At 36.2% G+C, this 15,731-nt stretch overlaps 2 protein-coding genes across 2 annotated transcripts; both read left to right on the top strand.

Annotated features, from left to right (window-relative positions):
* The first annotated feature begins 2,169 nt into the window (after positions 1-2,169).
* Positions 2,170-10,075, top strand: LOC137919027 (serine protease inhibitor swm-1-like). Its single transcript, XM_068761989.1, has 6 exons — positions 2,170-2,223; positions 4,421-4,594; positions 6,612-6,668; positions 7,969-8,136; positions 8,772-8,987; positions 10,059-10,075. The coding sequence occupies exons 1-6, from the start codon at positions 2,175-2,177 to the stop codon at positions 10,073-10,075; spliced, it is 681 nt and encodes a 226-aa protein (XP_068618090.1). The 5' UTR covers positions 2,170-2,174.
* Positions 10,076-11,647: 1,572 nt separating this feature from the next.
* LOC137919026 (keratin-associated protein 9-3-like) lies at positions 11,648-15,731 on the top strand. Its single transcript, XM_068761988.1, has 4 exons — positions 11,648-11,744; positions 12,458-12,640; positions 14,862-15,068; positions 15,502-15,731. The coding sequence occupies exons 1-4, from the start codon at positions 11,648-11,650 to the stop codon at positions 15,729-15,731; spliced, it is 717 nt and encodes a 238-aa protein (XP_068618089.1).

Here is a 15,731-nt window from a genome sequence, read left to right as displayed (position 1 = left end):
GTCGTCAGCCCCGAGAGCTGTGGCTAGTCGAGTGAAAACAATGTTCCAATCTTCTTAACGACAATAGTTATAATAAAAATATTATTTTACTCATCCATGAATAATATATTTTATTTTAAATTTATATCAATGTAATAAATAAGATGTAAAAATGATTTTTTACAGTACATTTCTTTAAACTTTAAATGTAATTGTATATATCTACGATAGACAAGAGATAAAATCGTCCATTAGCAGTTTGAGTCCCCGCAGAGAGCGATAACACCTAGAAAGGGGAGGCAATGGAGGGGTTGCGGTGGGTTGCTGTCCCACGGGGGTGCCCCGCTAATCGATGCATTAGGGTAGATGTTGCTAGCTCAAGCTTGAATTTGTAAATGCGTGCTTACTGTTTGATATTTGGTGATGTAAACTAAAACATACTATGTATCTTCTGAATTAATAATTTATATGTCGCAAAACATATGTTTATGTCAGTGTTATTTTATGTTAAATAATTATTTATTTGTTCTTGTATTTAATGATAATATCGTTTATTAGTTTTGGCCTTTTATTTCCTGAACATAATTTATATGTCAACTGTCTACGATTAGTGGATTTTTTAGTAAATACATTTATCTTACTATATTCTCCAAATAACGCATGCTATTAGAAAATTTTAAATAATTGTTTATTAAATTATTATTATAGAAAATTTAAAGCTTAATTGAATAATAATTAGAGAAGTTAATAAATAAAAAGAGTTAATAAAAATTAAAAAAAAAAACATTGCATAGTCATGCTGTCGGTATTAATATAATATTATAGAAAAAACTGATAAAATAAAATATTTTGGTTCCGACAACAATAAAATCAAAAGTTCATCAAGAATTTTTAAGTGATTATACGGATTGACAGTAAATTGCTACACTGTATTTGAGAAAATCATAAAAACACTCCACTGAACTTACTACGGGATTTCTCAGTTCAAAAACGCGTTTGAAACACCCGTAAATAAGGTTAAAATATAATTAATAGAAAATAATATTAAATTGAACTCCTCTGCAAGGAATGTTTTATTGCCAAATTTCATAGTTGTTATTAATACCATCCGATGATTTTCACAAATAACAAAACTGTTTTCTTTTTTGGTTTAAGCTTGCTTATACACGTTTTCTTTTTTGGTTTAAGCTTGCTTATATATATTGTCTCTTTTTTGCTTTAAGCTTGCATATAAACGTAGTGTCTGTTTTAGCTTAACCTTGCTTATAGGCCTTCTTTTTTATTAGCACTCGCTTCGCTCACCTGTTATAACTTCTGTTTCTTTATCTTCTTCCATCTTTCATATTATCTTACATTCTCTTTCCGTTGCTTCAAAATCCTTTTATACATCGCCTCTTTTCCTTGCTACAATTTTTACAACAACAGTTTTCTACTTACAATTGTTACTTGTAACATTGTCCCTTTTACGGTGAAGCATGCTCATGAACTTTATTCTTTTTTGTCTGTTATAAAGCCATTTTGTAAATAAATATGAATTATATAAATTCGTCGCATGTGATATGACCTCTATCAAAATCTGTCAACTTAAAGATTTATCAAAGTGGAACGTAGTATAATTTAAACATATATTGTATATGTATGATGTATATGTGTATATTGTACATATATGTTTGTGATGATACAACCTTGATAAAATTTTTTTTTACCAAATTCACTAAATCTATACATTTACATAGATTTAGGATTATTTATAGTAATATATATATATATATATATATATATATATATATATATATATATAAATAATATATATATATATATATATATATAATATAAATCTGGTAAAACTGTTATAAGTAGCGACTTGAGTCAAAGCTCCCTGGAAAGCCCTCAAATCTTCGCTACCTTTAAAGAGGTTTTACACTAAATGCACTTACCGCCCTGACACCTTAAATATGCAAATGCCACTTGGACAGCTATGCAAGTTAAGTAAAAAATATTACCTTAACGGAAAATTACCTACTTGTTGTATCATTTTGTGGTATACAAAATTAAGGTAAGTGAATAAGTGGATAGTTGGACGTGGTCGAATCGTCCCCGTGTCGTATGAGTTAAATATCCTTTGTTTCACTATTTACACCCGAAGCCACCGCCGGCTGCGTCAGTGTGATCACAGCCGGCAAGTATCGATAGAAATGCGTGCGGGACTGTTCGTCTGTTTTATCGCGATCGCTGGCGCAGTCGGTAAGAAACGTTCATTTTTTTTAAACAACAAAGTTTCAAGATATTTTCTAAATGCTCTATGCCGTAAAAAATCAAATATACGACGCTTATGAAATCAATGCTGACTGGTTACATGTATAAAACTTTTTAAATGGATGAATACATAGCTCATTTGTCATCAAAACGCCTTGAAGCCTTTACAAGTATATTCATTCCACCTAAATAAACCAGCGATCACTTAGATTTGAAATATATTACGTAAACTTTTGTTTTCAATTGCAATGACTGGCCAATGGCTTCCTTCAGTACAAACTTTACAGAGTCAGAGGGTAAACAATAATTCTTTTTATTATATAATAATAGGAATTTTGAAAACGCTCTTTCTACGTTATTTCTTATTTCTGAAACCTATATATACCTATTTCTATTTAGAATGAGTGTAACATACTTTAATTGACAGCAAATGAAGTGTACATTCAACCCTTAACAGCTTTTACAACTGTAATCAGGGGCTGCTTAACCTATAGTACAGGGTGTGTAACGCACAAGGGACGCCGCCGTTTAGAAGGGGCCAGTATAAGTTACATTAAGTTATACCTACTTATAAAATAGCTTGTTGGAAAATGAAAAACACGTTATTGTTACGACAGCAAAGTTAATAGTTATAGCCGGGGGGGGGGGGCGGGTTGTCAGGACTAGAGGGCGCAAGGGTTTCATTGCACACGGGCGCTACACAAACTAGAGCCGCCGCTGCCTATAATCAATCATCCTGTATGCACTGTGCACCAAGAACCAAAGGCAAGAAACTCGACACCAAAGAAAAAAACAATCCAAAAATATTACGTTAATTTCCTTTACAAAATTATCTGGTAGGCAAATGAAAGTTGGGCAAATGTCGTCCATGACAAAATGAAAGACATGTTCGCATCGAGAAGTTCACACATTTTGTTTTCTTGTGCATTAAACTTAACAGTACCTATTTAAGGTGCCGTGGTGTAATGTTTATAAATACAAAATAATAAAAATAATCTTCCAAAAAGTAAGAGAAGTGGATCAAATTGCCTAATTAATAATAACTAGCCATTGTGGTTGTCTCCCACACAGAAATTAAAAAAATACATTTTTTATAGTCATGAAAAAAATGTTTAAAATTGCGATATTCCTCAAAACACCCGTTGTAAATATCGACATATATTCTTACATAGGTACAGTAAACAACACAGTTTAACTGTTTGAAGTTCCAGCAACAGAACAATATATATGCGCGTTGTTTTTCCGTCTGCATGCACGTTTCTCTGAAATCTATTGTTGTACGCCGTACAATCGGCGAATTTGTAAACGCAATAAGCGCAAGGAAAATCATGAGAACGTTCATTAAGTTTGCAAAGCCGCTAAAGGAAAGTTAGAATGTATAATATTATATAGTGTATATATATACAATATAATATATATACGTGTATTTATATATACATATGTGTACATATATAATCAACTATTACTTATTACAACCACTTTGTATAATGTCTCTGAGACATGTAACATTAATTTATATATATATACAGACAGCAATAATTAATTTTGAATATCTAATAATCTGATTTTGAAAACGCCTTTATTATTTTACGTTATCTATTATTTAGGAAACCATTGACGTTTTTCTAAAGTGCACCTTACTTTACTTAAGACAACAAGTAAAGATTTTACAAATAAAACTTGTAAAATAAATATCAAAAATAATAAATTGTCATTCCGCCAAGTAACTTGCCAATCTGCTAAGTCATGTCAGATGCTTTCATTCATATAAGGATCTCTTGTGGGACATACGAGCAATTAAGTGGAAAGGAACAACAGGAAAGAGAGTGGTAGGCGAAGCACAGACGGCAGGTTAACCCTTTCCACTCCAATGTCGAGTGTCACTCGACACTGATTTTGTTCCACAAGCTCCACTGTCGAGTGATCCTCGACATGGTGTAATACTTCTTTATGCGGAAAATTTTAAAACAGGAAAGATTTTTGTTACTAAAATGTTTGAATCACTAATGAATGAAACATATTCTAGAATCGCAAGATACTATAATTCAATTAAATTTTATCGATGCTACATAACAGCCTTGGAGTGGAAAGGGTTAAAACTGGTTGCACAAAACCAGCGACTGCAGGGAGACATGGAAGAAGTTGGAGAAAGCTTTCACCCTTATATTTCTCGAATGTTTGTCAGGTGAAGGATGCGGGGAGAACGAGATATTTAAGCGCTGCGGTCCAGCGTGCCAGCGGTCGTGTGACAACCCCAACCCTACTTGCACTGATCAGTGCGTGACAGGGTGCTTCTGCTCCGGAGACCGGGTCAGAGACGATGAAACGCAACAGTGTATAGAAGTTTCAGAATGTCCGGGTAAGTCAACACAACTTCATAATGCGGAAAATTGCATGCAAATTATGCAGGTCCACATTTTAGAGGCTTCCATAGGTTTTTGAAAGTATTCCATAAGGTTGTACTGCTTGTTTTACATCCTAACCGAAGTAGGATTTAATAAATTCGTTCGCAAAATACCTTAATTTTGATAAAAGAATACTAAGTTAACGGCTGTCATCACTTCAATTGTAACCACTAACAGCACATACCTGTTCAATAAGACAGATATTAAATGAGTTTTTGGCAAAAAAAAAGTCGTTAAGAACCGAAAAAAAGAACGATTTTGGATAAAACGCAAAACATCCTTCAAAATATTTTTGTTGGAGCCAAATGATATTACATCTTTTGACAAACAGACACTTGACAAATGTTATAGACAATCCTACCAAATTAGGAAAGGATGTACATTTTGCCTTACCTGCCTTCCTAATGCCTGGAAATTTTAAATGACAATTCCACCTTACTTTTTGATCACACAGTATTTAATAGACATTGAAATAGCCATGATGATTGGTCTTGCACTGCATCCGACTACTTCCCGCGACTATTACTAAGTCATGGTACCATCTAGTATGGTCTGACTCGTGGTCGCCACTTTGGATCTCTACAGCCGTCAACGCACAAGCCTCGTGTACCGTCTACTGCAACTTCAGAGACGGAATTCTTCTAGCTACGTCCGTGACTTTGATTCTTCTGGATCTGGATAGATCTCCGCATTTCTAAATCGATCTCGCAGCTAAACTCCGAGCGTAGCCCTCTCCTATATTTAATGAAATCAGGCGTTACAAGTCCATCCTAAGTAAGTAAAGGACCAATATTTGCGTTTGATGTGCGAAAGTGGCTAAATATTGGTCCTTTTCTTACATAGCACTCTCCACTTAAGAGATCGATCGTAAGCAACCACGTCTCAGATTCGTATGTCATCACTGGGAAAATATTTCGGTCAAAGACTGGAAAAGATATTTCAGAGCTTCCCAAACGCTGCGTTGGATTCGGCGTGTGACCTCTTTCTTTAAGTTAGACTTACCTATCTAGACGGTTTGTACCGGGTATAGAAAATCGTCTAAAACTTCGAGTCTAGTATCTCCTACATCAACTTTGTCTTAGTCGAATTATAGGCACATAGTTTGATTTTTGATCCTGGTATATTATGTACATAACACTTGGGAAAATCGATATTTCACTAGATAATAACACTTGTACACATAGAAGTAGAGCGTGTGTAAACACAACTATGACGCAATATAAAAGATCACACAAGACTTGTTCTTTTTTGTGTCAATGTATCCACAGCAAAAGTAAAAAAAAAAACATAAATTTATATATTATATCGTCACACCGACCTAAAAATCCCGTAATAGCAAAATTCAAATTTAACAGGCGAGACAAACATTCTAATTTCTTTAATAACCGCCATTACTATTATTATTAATATAATAACAAAAATAAAGTAATATATACCAAAGTATACCTATTTTTTTTTGTATCCATGTGTTTAATTTGTTTAGATATTCTAGAAAATATCCATGTCATTACGGAAAATACATTTCACTGGAATTAAATTTAAACGTTGCTAAGAGTAAAGTCCTTTAAAATGGAGCGAAAATTAATATTGACTGTCATCAATAAGGCTGCAATACGATATTATTCAAGTGTACATTTCTGCCAACTCCTTTACCGCAATAGTATTTATTCACATATTTAATGGAATCAGGCGTTACTTCGCCAATAATTAGCCACTTCCGCACATGCAGTGGTAGTCGTGCAACGAAATAAATGCCAGCCCGCTGATAAATGCGTATGCGGCAAACAATGCGAATCACACAACCGCCACCACCAAATTACTCAACACGTGTTTCACCCCTCCACGGGGCATCTTCAGGAGTTATGTTACACCGATTAGTGCCAAACACAGAGTCTTCTCTGTTTCTTTGTTTGAGTTCTGTATACGTATTTATTCACATTATATATTTGCTGACACTCTTTCTTTTTGCAGCTCCATCCTTGCGGATTAAGAGAAGTAAACATCAAGATCTTGCGATCAAAATACCAGGTACATCTTTTGAGATATAAATTTACTAAAACTTTATATGATCTGCACTGAAAAGCTATGAAATGACTATATTGGTAATAGAGTATTGATATTTCAAAAATCGAATAACAGACTCCTTCGGGGTGTATGTGTGCGTGCGGTGGTAACAATATCACGTCACATGAACTCGTGCGTGTATTGCACGGACGAGACACGAGATGTCATCACAAGATTCGTGGATGTGGCGAAAACGGCAACCGCCTCACAGGATACTGTCGTACAACCTGACAATGGCCATGTGCAGTAGGGATGAGGCCTTGATCGCACGAAATGTAAAGTTAAAAACTGAACATTGTTAGAGCGTCGTGAACAACAAACAAAGCAATAATGATTTAAGTGTCTAAAGTTGTGTCTAAGTTTAAGTAATCAAATAGTTTAAGAGACTTAATAAACATGCACGCAAAAAAAATTCGGAAATTTTAATTGTAATTGTAAAAACGAATCATATGCCTATCTATGATACTAAATCTTTGTACTTATACAATAATATTATACTTATACACTTTTACAATAGAATCTCTGAAAAAGTTCAAAAGTTTCCTATCATATAATTAAAAAAAAAAAACATAGATTGTGTATATGCTATAAGTTACTACACTGTAAATGTCTCCATAGAAGATAGCACGCTATTGGAAAAATGTGTTGCAAAAGAATAAACAAAGGTTTGAAAATGTAGTGACAACATTAAACGACAACGCTTCAAAAAAGGCTCTTTTCGATGCGCCGCTGACATAGACATAATAGTGCCTCTACAAACGAAAATGTAAAGTATGCAAGACGAAATAAAAACTAAAAATTATTAACTCTATCAAAAATAAACACCCTGCCTATACTTACAGTAGTTTAGTGGGCCATAAAAAAACCTTATAGCCTCAGTATCCATCTGTTTACGTGACCTTCTCACTGCGAATTCAACTCGCCTATCCGCTGGAGTTAAGGATAATTCATACAGATAAATCAAAAATAATGAAACATTGTGAGCTGACGTCTGAAGTGGCAGTGACGGGGCATATCTGTCGAGCAACCAAAGGTCTCTGTAGCCGAAAGGCCCCAAATTAAGTGGACCAAGGACTAGATACGGGCAGCATAAGACAGGTCATCGTGGCGATATTTGAGGATGGTTATGCCCATAAAAAAAGTTGACATCTTACACTGTATTCATCGATCTCCACTCTAAAACCTTAAGGCTCCAGCGACAATGAGTTAATGGCAATAGTATGAATATCATGATATTTAATTCGCGAATGTTTGCAATAACAAGGTTGCGGGCAGAACGAGGTATTCAAGGTCTGCGGCCCGGCGTGTCAAAAGTCCTGCAAAAATCCAAACCCGACGTGCAGCGGCCAGTGCGTGACAGGATGCTTCTGCTCCGGAGACCGGGTCAGAGACGACGAAACGCAACAGTGTATAGAAGTCTCAAAATGTCCGAGTAAGTCAACAATTTTCAGTAAACATAGTGTTATTGGTCTCAAATTTCTTCATACCTTCATTAAGATCGCTTACAGGGGGCAGGAGGCGTTAAACTAGGAATTCTTGCTCAAAAACTTGAACTAGATAGGATTTATTGTCATACTTCTGTTTTTGTATATAACATATATATTGCATATATGATTCTGATTGCAGATCAATATAGGAGGATTAAAAGAAACATCAAACAAGATCCGAGGATTCAATTACAAGGTATAATTTTGTTTAAAAATTAATACAGATTAATGAACTTAGTTTTTCATCGTCATCATTTCTATCGAAAGATGTCCACTGCTGGGCAATGACTTACTTAGATATTCAAAAGGACCGGCTCGAAGCGGTCTGCATCCTGTGTCTTCCAATGGTGAAAAGATAGTCCACTAGGATGTCACACCTTGCGGATAGATAGAAAGATCCGCAATTTACTTTCCAGAATTTTAAGGACCTATCAGCCGTCTATTATCCGCTATGTGTTCTGCCTACTTCCAATACACTGCTACGGTTAATACTATAACAATAAAAAATCATAAATTCTATTCGTATTTGATTTCTAAGTCTTCTCCGACACAACCGTGGTTAGGAATTTAAATATTTCAGCTTTACCAACGAAAAAGAGGAGCAGTCTCTTCCAAGACCCATCGTGCAAAGCGAACGAGGAGTTCAAGTTATGCGAGACGTGTTATAAGAGTTGCGACAACCCCACGCCGTCCTGCTCAGACCACTGCGAGAGGGGTTGCTTTTGCAAGGAGGGCTTGGTGAGGGATAGGGACGGCAAATGTGTCACCTTGGATCAATGTTCCGGAGGGAATGGGAGTAAGTTAACCTATATCTATATTAAATCTATTAATCGTATTCAATCGGGTCCCGGGATACAACCTTATATAATTCACACTTCGTGTATTAATTATATAGGATTTCCACTGCTTACAAACAAGTTTTCAGGGAATGGGAGCAGTGTCCTCTGCAATATCCGATCGCCGCCAATCCACTTACTAAACGTGGCAATTATTGTACATAGATCATCAGGTCTTCTTGTAGGAGAAACATCTAATATTCGCTTGTGTTTAATAAATAAGCGGACTGTATGATGAATAAATATGAAAATCCATGCTCAGTTTGCTGAGAAAAAAAGACTTCACTAACCTTTCAACCACAGTCGCCCTGAAAAAGCGGAAAACTAGCTTCAAAGGCAGCAGAATGGTACGCCACGTGGCGTGGTGGGCGTAAATATATTGTCAAATGTCTCAAACAACACTCGGACACTACTACTTCTCACGAACGATCAGTCAAAATTGTTAATACAAGCACCGAATTCAAGCTTTACTTAATACGAAACGTTTGTAGTAATGGAATGCAAAGCAACACGGTGACTACCAGCTAATACGAAACGACGGTATTTGAATAAAATTAGTGCAACTTTGAAATATTATTCTACCCACCAAACATTGGGCAAAGGATTTAACATATCTTTTTTATGGTATGTGCGCAGTATTCTTCTTTTAGAATAATCCTTTAATTCATCTTTCTAAATGTCTAGCATGCCTTCTCCTTTCTTCACTTGACGTCCATAGATATCTTTGGCGGACTTCTCTGTCTAGCAACACAGCAGAAACGAAGACTCCGCTTCATCTATTTATTAAATCTTTTACGGGCAATGAATAAACTTTTACAATAGAATCCGCAATAATATTCCTAAAACACCTATCGAGATTTAAAAAAAAATCTGCATGCTAACTGTTAATACTGACTGACTTCATAAAATATGGAATACTTTGCCAATAATGTGTGCGCTTTTAGATGATTTCAGTCTGTAAAAATACATTTACAATTCAGAGTTTCTTTCGTTTGTTTTTTTCAGGTCTGATAAGTTTATTGTCTTTTCAGGTGGTAGACTCAATTAGACGTAAATAATAGATATAATTTATCGTAGGTCAATAAAACAATTTTCGAATTTAAATTCAAGGAAAGTGAACAGATTGTATTAAAACTCCTTGGTTTTTCAAAGCATTTATTTTAACAGTGTAAAATATATTTCTAAATGGTAATTTTCAATATGGAAAAAAATTAAAAATTGTTTAGTTCCTCCATTACAATTATGTATAATTATAATGATAACGATAATCGTTATGACATTTACAGTACCAATTACCGTAGTAATTATTTCATGTTTTAATTACCTACGTAATTAAACAGAGAAAAAAAAAGTAGCCATATAACACTTTTTAAAATTTCACCCTAGAGCTGCAAACGCCCTAATGAGGAACTATTATCAATTATTATTCTATATGTAATACTGCTATTTTAGGTTAAGCTATGGCAACATTTTCTAGTTGTTTGTAGTTTCATTAAACTGGCAACCTTTTTTTAACCATTTGTCATCGTGCCTATGCATGTCAAGTGCTGTAATTTTGTGTAAATTTAAACAATAAACAATTTGTTACCGTACACAACGCTTGTTAATTAAACCAAGCGTGCATATATACATATATACGTATATGTATGACGGAGGGGGTATGAGGAACATCTGACAGGAGAGGGTGAGGAACATCCTTCCGATCATTCCTTTCTGTATCCACAATTCCACTTGAGGGTAGGTTGTCGAATTGAAAACAAGTTTTCGTGGATCTCTTATTATTATTAAAAGAATGAAAACACAAATTGTTATTACAAATAAACGACTTGACAAAGAAAGATCAAAATAAAAGAAATAACAAAAGAATAGTGTTGATGAACGCGATGTTCCCGTAGCGACGCGCTATGGCTGCCCACGCACGACTTTAATAGATTTGGTTCTATTTGATGGTATCACAGACTCTCTAAACGGTCACATTAACGAAAAACAATTTACCTTAATATAAAGTGTGGTCAGAGTGGACTCTGAACACTAAAACTCTAACACTACAGTACTGGGAGCTTCGCCGCACATTTACAACCGTGCGCGTCTATGGCTATATTCTATATCTATATTCTAATGTTGATGCGCGCTGTTAGCCGTTTTGGCTTTTACAGCTTAATAGGACTCTGGGCTCGCGGATCCGAAATAATAAATTAAAAAAAAATCTACATCAGATGCTTCGCCTGACGTATTGTATTAGCTAATTGTTATAATCTGAATAGATATAGGAGCTGCGCGTGGGATTGTCGCCCGCCTTTTATAAACGATTGTAGTAGTGGGTAGTACAATCTTTTCCAAGACTACCCTGCAATCGCGCGCACGCAGCCGATTATACCCGAACGTAGACGACTTCGCCGACAATCAGATGTTTCGTTACGCTCAGCGCTCCTCAACTCCGACATGTATATGTGCAATGAACACTATAAGTAGAAAGACTTTATATTCTAATTAAAATGTAAAACTGCTGTGTGAAGTAAACCTGTCTGTTCCATACAGAATGCTTGTATTAAGAAATTCCATTTTTCAGCCGATGGACGCCCATAACAAACCATTGGCCTGCCCCAAAAAGATCTCCACTATGACCATCCTGCGCTGCCTTCATCCAGCGACTTCAAGAGACCTTAACTATTTCGCCGGTCTACCTAGTAAGGGGCTTGCCCACGCCGCGTCTACCGGCTCGTGATCACCAGTCGAGAATCTAAAAACCACTAAAGACAAGCAATTCTTCGAGCTACCTCAGTGATTTTGGTTCTTCTGCAGAATTCCTAATTTCTGATTGGATCACGCAGCTCCGAGCATAGCCTTCTCAGTTGCTCTCTGGATCACCTTGAACCTTGTTATACCGCCCGTCGTAAGTGACCACATCTCGGATCACACGTCATCACCGGCAACACACATTGCTCAAAGACTCTTCTTCGAACACTGCTGTATTTTGGACGTAAAGATGTTTCGGAGTTTTCTGAACGCTATCCGTCCAAGTTGGATTTGGCGAGTGATTTCTTTTTCAACGTTGGACGTATCAAGCCGGACGGTTTGTCCCAAGTATATATATATATAGTCGCCTACAACTTCAAACGTACCACCTCCGACAATTACTTGAGTAGTATATATTAGACATTACTTTCATGTGATCCATGTTTATTATAAGGCCTACTTACCAAAATGCTCTAATGAGCATTGTACTCAGTTCTTCCAGGGTCTCAGCCATTGAGGAATTACAAGGCTATTTATATGCCTTCAGGAATAATAATAAGGAGAGTTCTCACTGTCGCGCGGTGCATGAGAGGCATGTCAATGCGATGTCTGCAACTGTTGCATTTTAAGTTTAAGCCGAACTAAGTCTGTTTGCTATATTGCTATAACCAACCATCCCGTGTGTTGTTAACAGCTGCAAGCGAAAACAAGACGTGTGGTGCCCACAAAGTGTTTGAGAAGTGTCGGCTGTGCGAGAAATCGTGTAACAATCCCAATCCCATTTGCATCGGCGCGTGTCGGACAGGTTGTTTCTGCGAGGAGGGCTACCTGAAGCACCCCAACGGGCAGTGTGTGAAGCCTCAAGATTGTCCCAAGGGTATGTTCAATACACCCGTAATAGAAATACCTTTAAAGTAAGCCTAAAAAATGGAAATTGTAATAACGAATAAAATTGCAAAATAATTCATATTGTTTTGTACTTAATTTTAACTCTGTAATAATATTGCTACATAAAAAGCCGCCATATGTGAAAGTTCCCGCGGACGTCGTCACAACACTCGACCGTTTGCTCGTCTCGCCCACTCGTCCCGCTCACTCGCACGGCGTGCACTATACGCGCTCTTGCTTGCGCCTTGGCAGGTAGCCAAGGCGCAGCGCGTGCGCCCGCAGCCGTTGCAGTTCTCGGGGAGTCGGATTTGAACTAGGGAACGATGCGCAACCGCTCGTAGGCGCATTATTCATTTTCCGGGCACAAATTATGTTAATTATTTAATAAACGTTTTTCCACTTCACAACTCCCATATATGTATATCATTATTTTAATATATTGAGTCATAACTGTTATCGTCATTTCAAAAATAGAACGTCCATTACTGCAGTGCTCCGCGACTGGTGTGCCGTGGGTAATTTTACAATTTTTCATTATACATATTTTTTATTTGAGAGACAGTGGCGCGTCAAGTTTACTGGTCTCTCGTACTTATCTTTCAGTATGACGTGAATTTCTAGGAAAGATTTTAGTGTGCCGTACATGAGAAAAGGTTGCGAAGCACTGCAAGGACTGGTAGGATACACTATCTAACGACTATGTTCCATCAACCTTAAGAAGGTTGTCTGTTTTACGCTGGTAAGTTGAGTCCGCTCCATAAACCTTATGCCATGGTGGTTTTCTATTCTATGCGTTGTGTACTGCCATCTGCCAATTCAATTGGCAATCAGCTGCAATATGTAGATTACCTTTCTGATATTACGGATCTCATTCCTGATTTAATGTCGTAGAGAAATTCCAAGCCCTCTCCATGGGATGAGCGAGTGTGGGCTTGCCAGTGGAGGCAGAATATGACACCATGTTTCAGATGTATTAGCAGTGTTATACTATATTCAAACGAAACCATTTATTTCTGGAGGTGTATCATAAATTAATTGACAGCAAATGAACCTTTTTAAACCTTTTACATTTGTAATCAATCATCCTGTATAACGGGATAGTAATACCAATAATATGGAATTCTATGAACGATATGTTTACATATATCAATAGTTGTATTAAATTTGACTACATAAACTTAATGGGTTTGTTTTCTTTAATACATGAATTAATTTTAGATTTGCTATTTCATTGTATTTTTTTTTAATTTTATCGGGTATTCTTTTTTTTCACACTTGTTCTATTACTTACTGGAAACTTGATACTCCTTCATATTTTCTGACGGTTTAACTACTACCTAAATAGCACATAGCATAACTAAATAGCATATAATATAACTAAATAGCATTAAGTATAACTAAATTGAATTAAAATAAAAAATGAAAAAAAATTATTTATTTATTAATATTTTTGATTTTTAAACTAAAATAGATCGTAAGTTTTTTTTAAATAAAAAACCTTTTGCCTAAAACTTAGATGAAACAATTTAGTTGTTTACAACGAACTGACGCTGTACCAAGTCATGTGTGTCAAGTCATTTATACGTATGTAATTGCAACAAAATTTTAGTACAAAATAGTTTTAACAATGTTGAAGAATCTTCTTATATTTAACTAACGTAATGTCCTGAGAGATCAGAACGCTCCGGCGGTTCAAGACAACTCATCGTTCCTTGAAACTCCGAAATTTTAGTCTACCCTACAAAAATCGATTTTGAATTATTACGTGATTTAACAAAGCGGTTATGCTATATGTACATGTATACAATAATTATAAAACTGCCAGCATTCATATGTATATGAAAGTTGACTTAACTTATTCCTTAACCTATTTATTTAAAAAAAATACTAAAGAAGAGTAACAACTCAAATACATTCATTAAGAAATATAAAAATATGTTTAAATCCATATTTATTATCTTCCTACCATCTTCCTGGTTTACGGTTGTAATCATGAAAAAGATCTTCGATTCTCATATTCACTCACTCTTCCTTATATTCCTGCTATTAAAGAACTTGAGAATGGGAACTTACTTCTTTAAATCATAACTCCTATGTTCACTCTGTCTTCGTCTATGCTTTTGAAATGACTGCGTCAATAAATCTTCGACGTTCTCTATTTTCCTGAAAGCAATTCCTTTTGAAATCCGAATGGATCTTGTTGGCATCAGAGGTGACACTAATCGGGAGTCAGGAGCCGTCGGTGGAGGACTGCGGATCTGACGAGGAGTTCCTGTCGTGCGGCTGGTGCGAGCCCAGCTGCTCGGATCCATCACCGCGCTGTCCCCCCGGCGTGTGCACGCGCGGCTGTCTCTGCCGACCCCCTTTGTTGCGACACTACAGCGGCCACTGCGTACGGGAAGCCGAATGTTTGCCGCGTAAGATCTCTTTGGTCTTAACTGAAAGTTACTGGCAGTTAGTTTAGTGACTTTACAGTTTTCAAGATTTAAAACTGAAAATTCCTTTTTAAACAAACCAATAAAATTATTTTTAATAAGTTGGTATATATTAAGGGATATCGTTTTCTGCTTTGGTGCAATGAAACTTAAAATGTCACATAAATTCAATACAAAATCGTATGTATCCAATGCGAGTCGTGTGTACAATTATTTTAAATTAAATTTATCAAAAAAAATCTGTTCGAAAATCTTGGATATGTAAAAACCACTTTTCGTATTAATATGATCATTCATTCATATATCCATATTATTATCTACTTGTTTACGACAAGAGATAAAAATTACAATAAAAAATAAGTCACCTAATAATTGCATCTTTCTTAAAATAAAACTTCGATTCCTGTCGGATTAGAGAGTTGTCCGGACCCCAGCGAAGAGTACGTGTGTAGATACGGGTGCGAGCCACGCTGCGACGATAGGGCATGTGGCGTGCGATTTCGACGCTGCGTGCTGGGCTGCCACTGCAAACTAGGGCTCCGCCGTCACCCAGACGGCCGCTGCGTCACTCCCGACCAGTGCAAAACAAAAAGCGAAGCCCTACCGCCTAAACTAGAAACTAATTATGTAAAACCGCCAAAATAA

This window comes from Battus philenor, unplaced genomic scaffold (genome assembly GCF_028537555.1).
Source record: "Battus philenor isolate CCGP_79_NKW_IND1 unplaced genomic scaffold, ilBatPhil1.0.hap1 SCAF_15, whole genome shotgun sequence".
In the NCBI taxonomy this organism is placed as follows: Eukaryota; Metazoa; Arthropoda; class Insecta; order Lepidoptera; family Papilionidae; genus Battus; species Battus philenor.
This window is presented reverse-complemented; position numbering and strand designations above follow the sequence as displayed.

Bases quoted from the DNA above. Each gene is read 5' to 3' on its own strand.
- LOC137919027 (XM_068761989.1), top strand. From the start codon at position 2,175: ATGCGTGCGGGACTGTTCGTCTGTTTTATCGCGATCGCTGGCGCAGTC. The intron at 4,595-6,611 runs GTAAGTCAACAC...TTCTTTTTGCAG, and splicing joins AGAAGTTTCAGAATGTCCGG to CTCCATCCTTGCGGATTAAG. The intron at 8,137-8,771 runs GTAAGTCAACAA...TAAATATTTCAG, and splicing joins AGAAGTCTCAAAATGTCCGA to CTTTACCAACGAAAAAGAGG.
- LOC137919026 (XM_068761988.1), top strand. From the start codon at position 11,648: ATGACCATCCTGCGCTGCCTTCATCCAGCGACTTCAAGAGACCTTAAC. The intron at 11,745-12,457 runs GCTCGTGATCAC...TGTTGTTAACAG, and splicing joins TGCCCACGCCGCGTCTACCG to CTGCAAGCGAAAACAAGACG. The intron at 12,641-14,861 runs GTATGTTCAATA...TGTTGGCATCAG, and splicing joins GCCTCAAGATTGTCCCAAGG to AGGTGACACTAATCGGGAGT.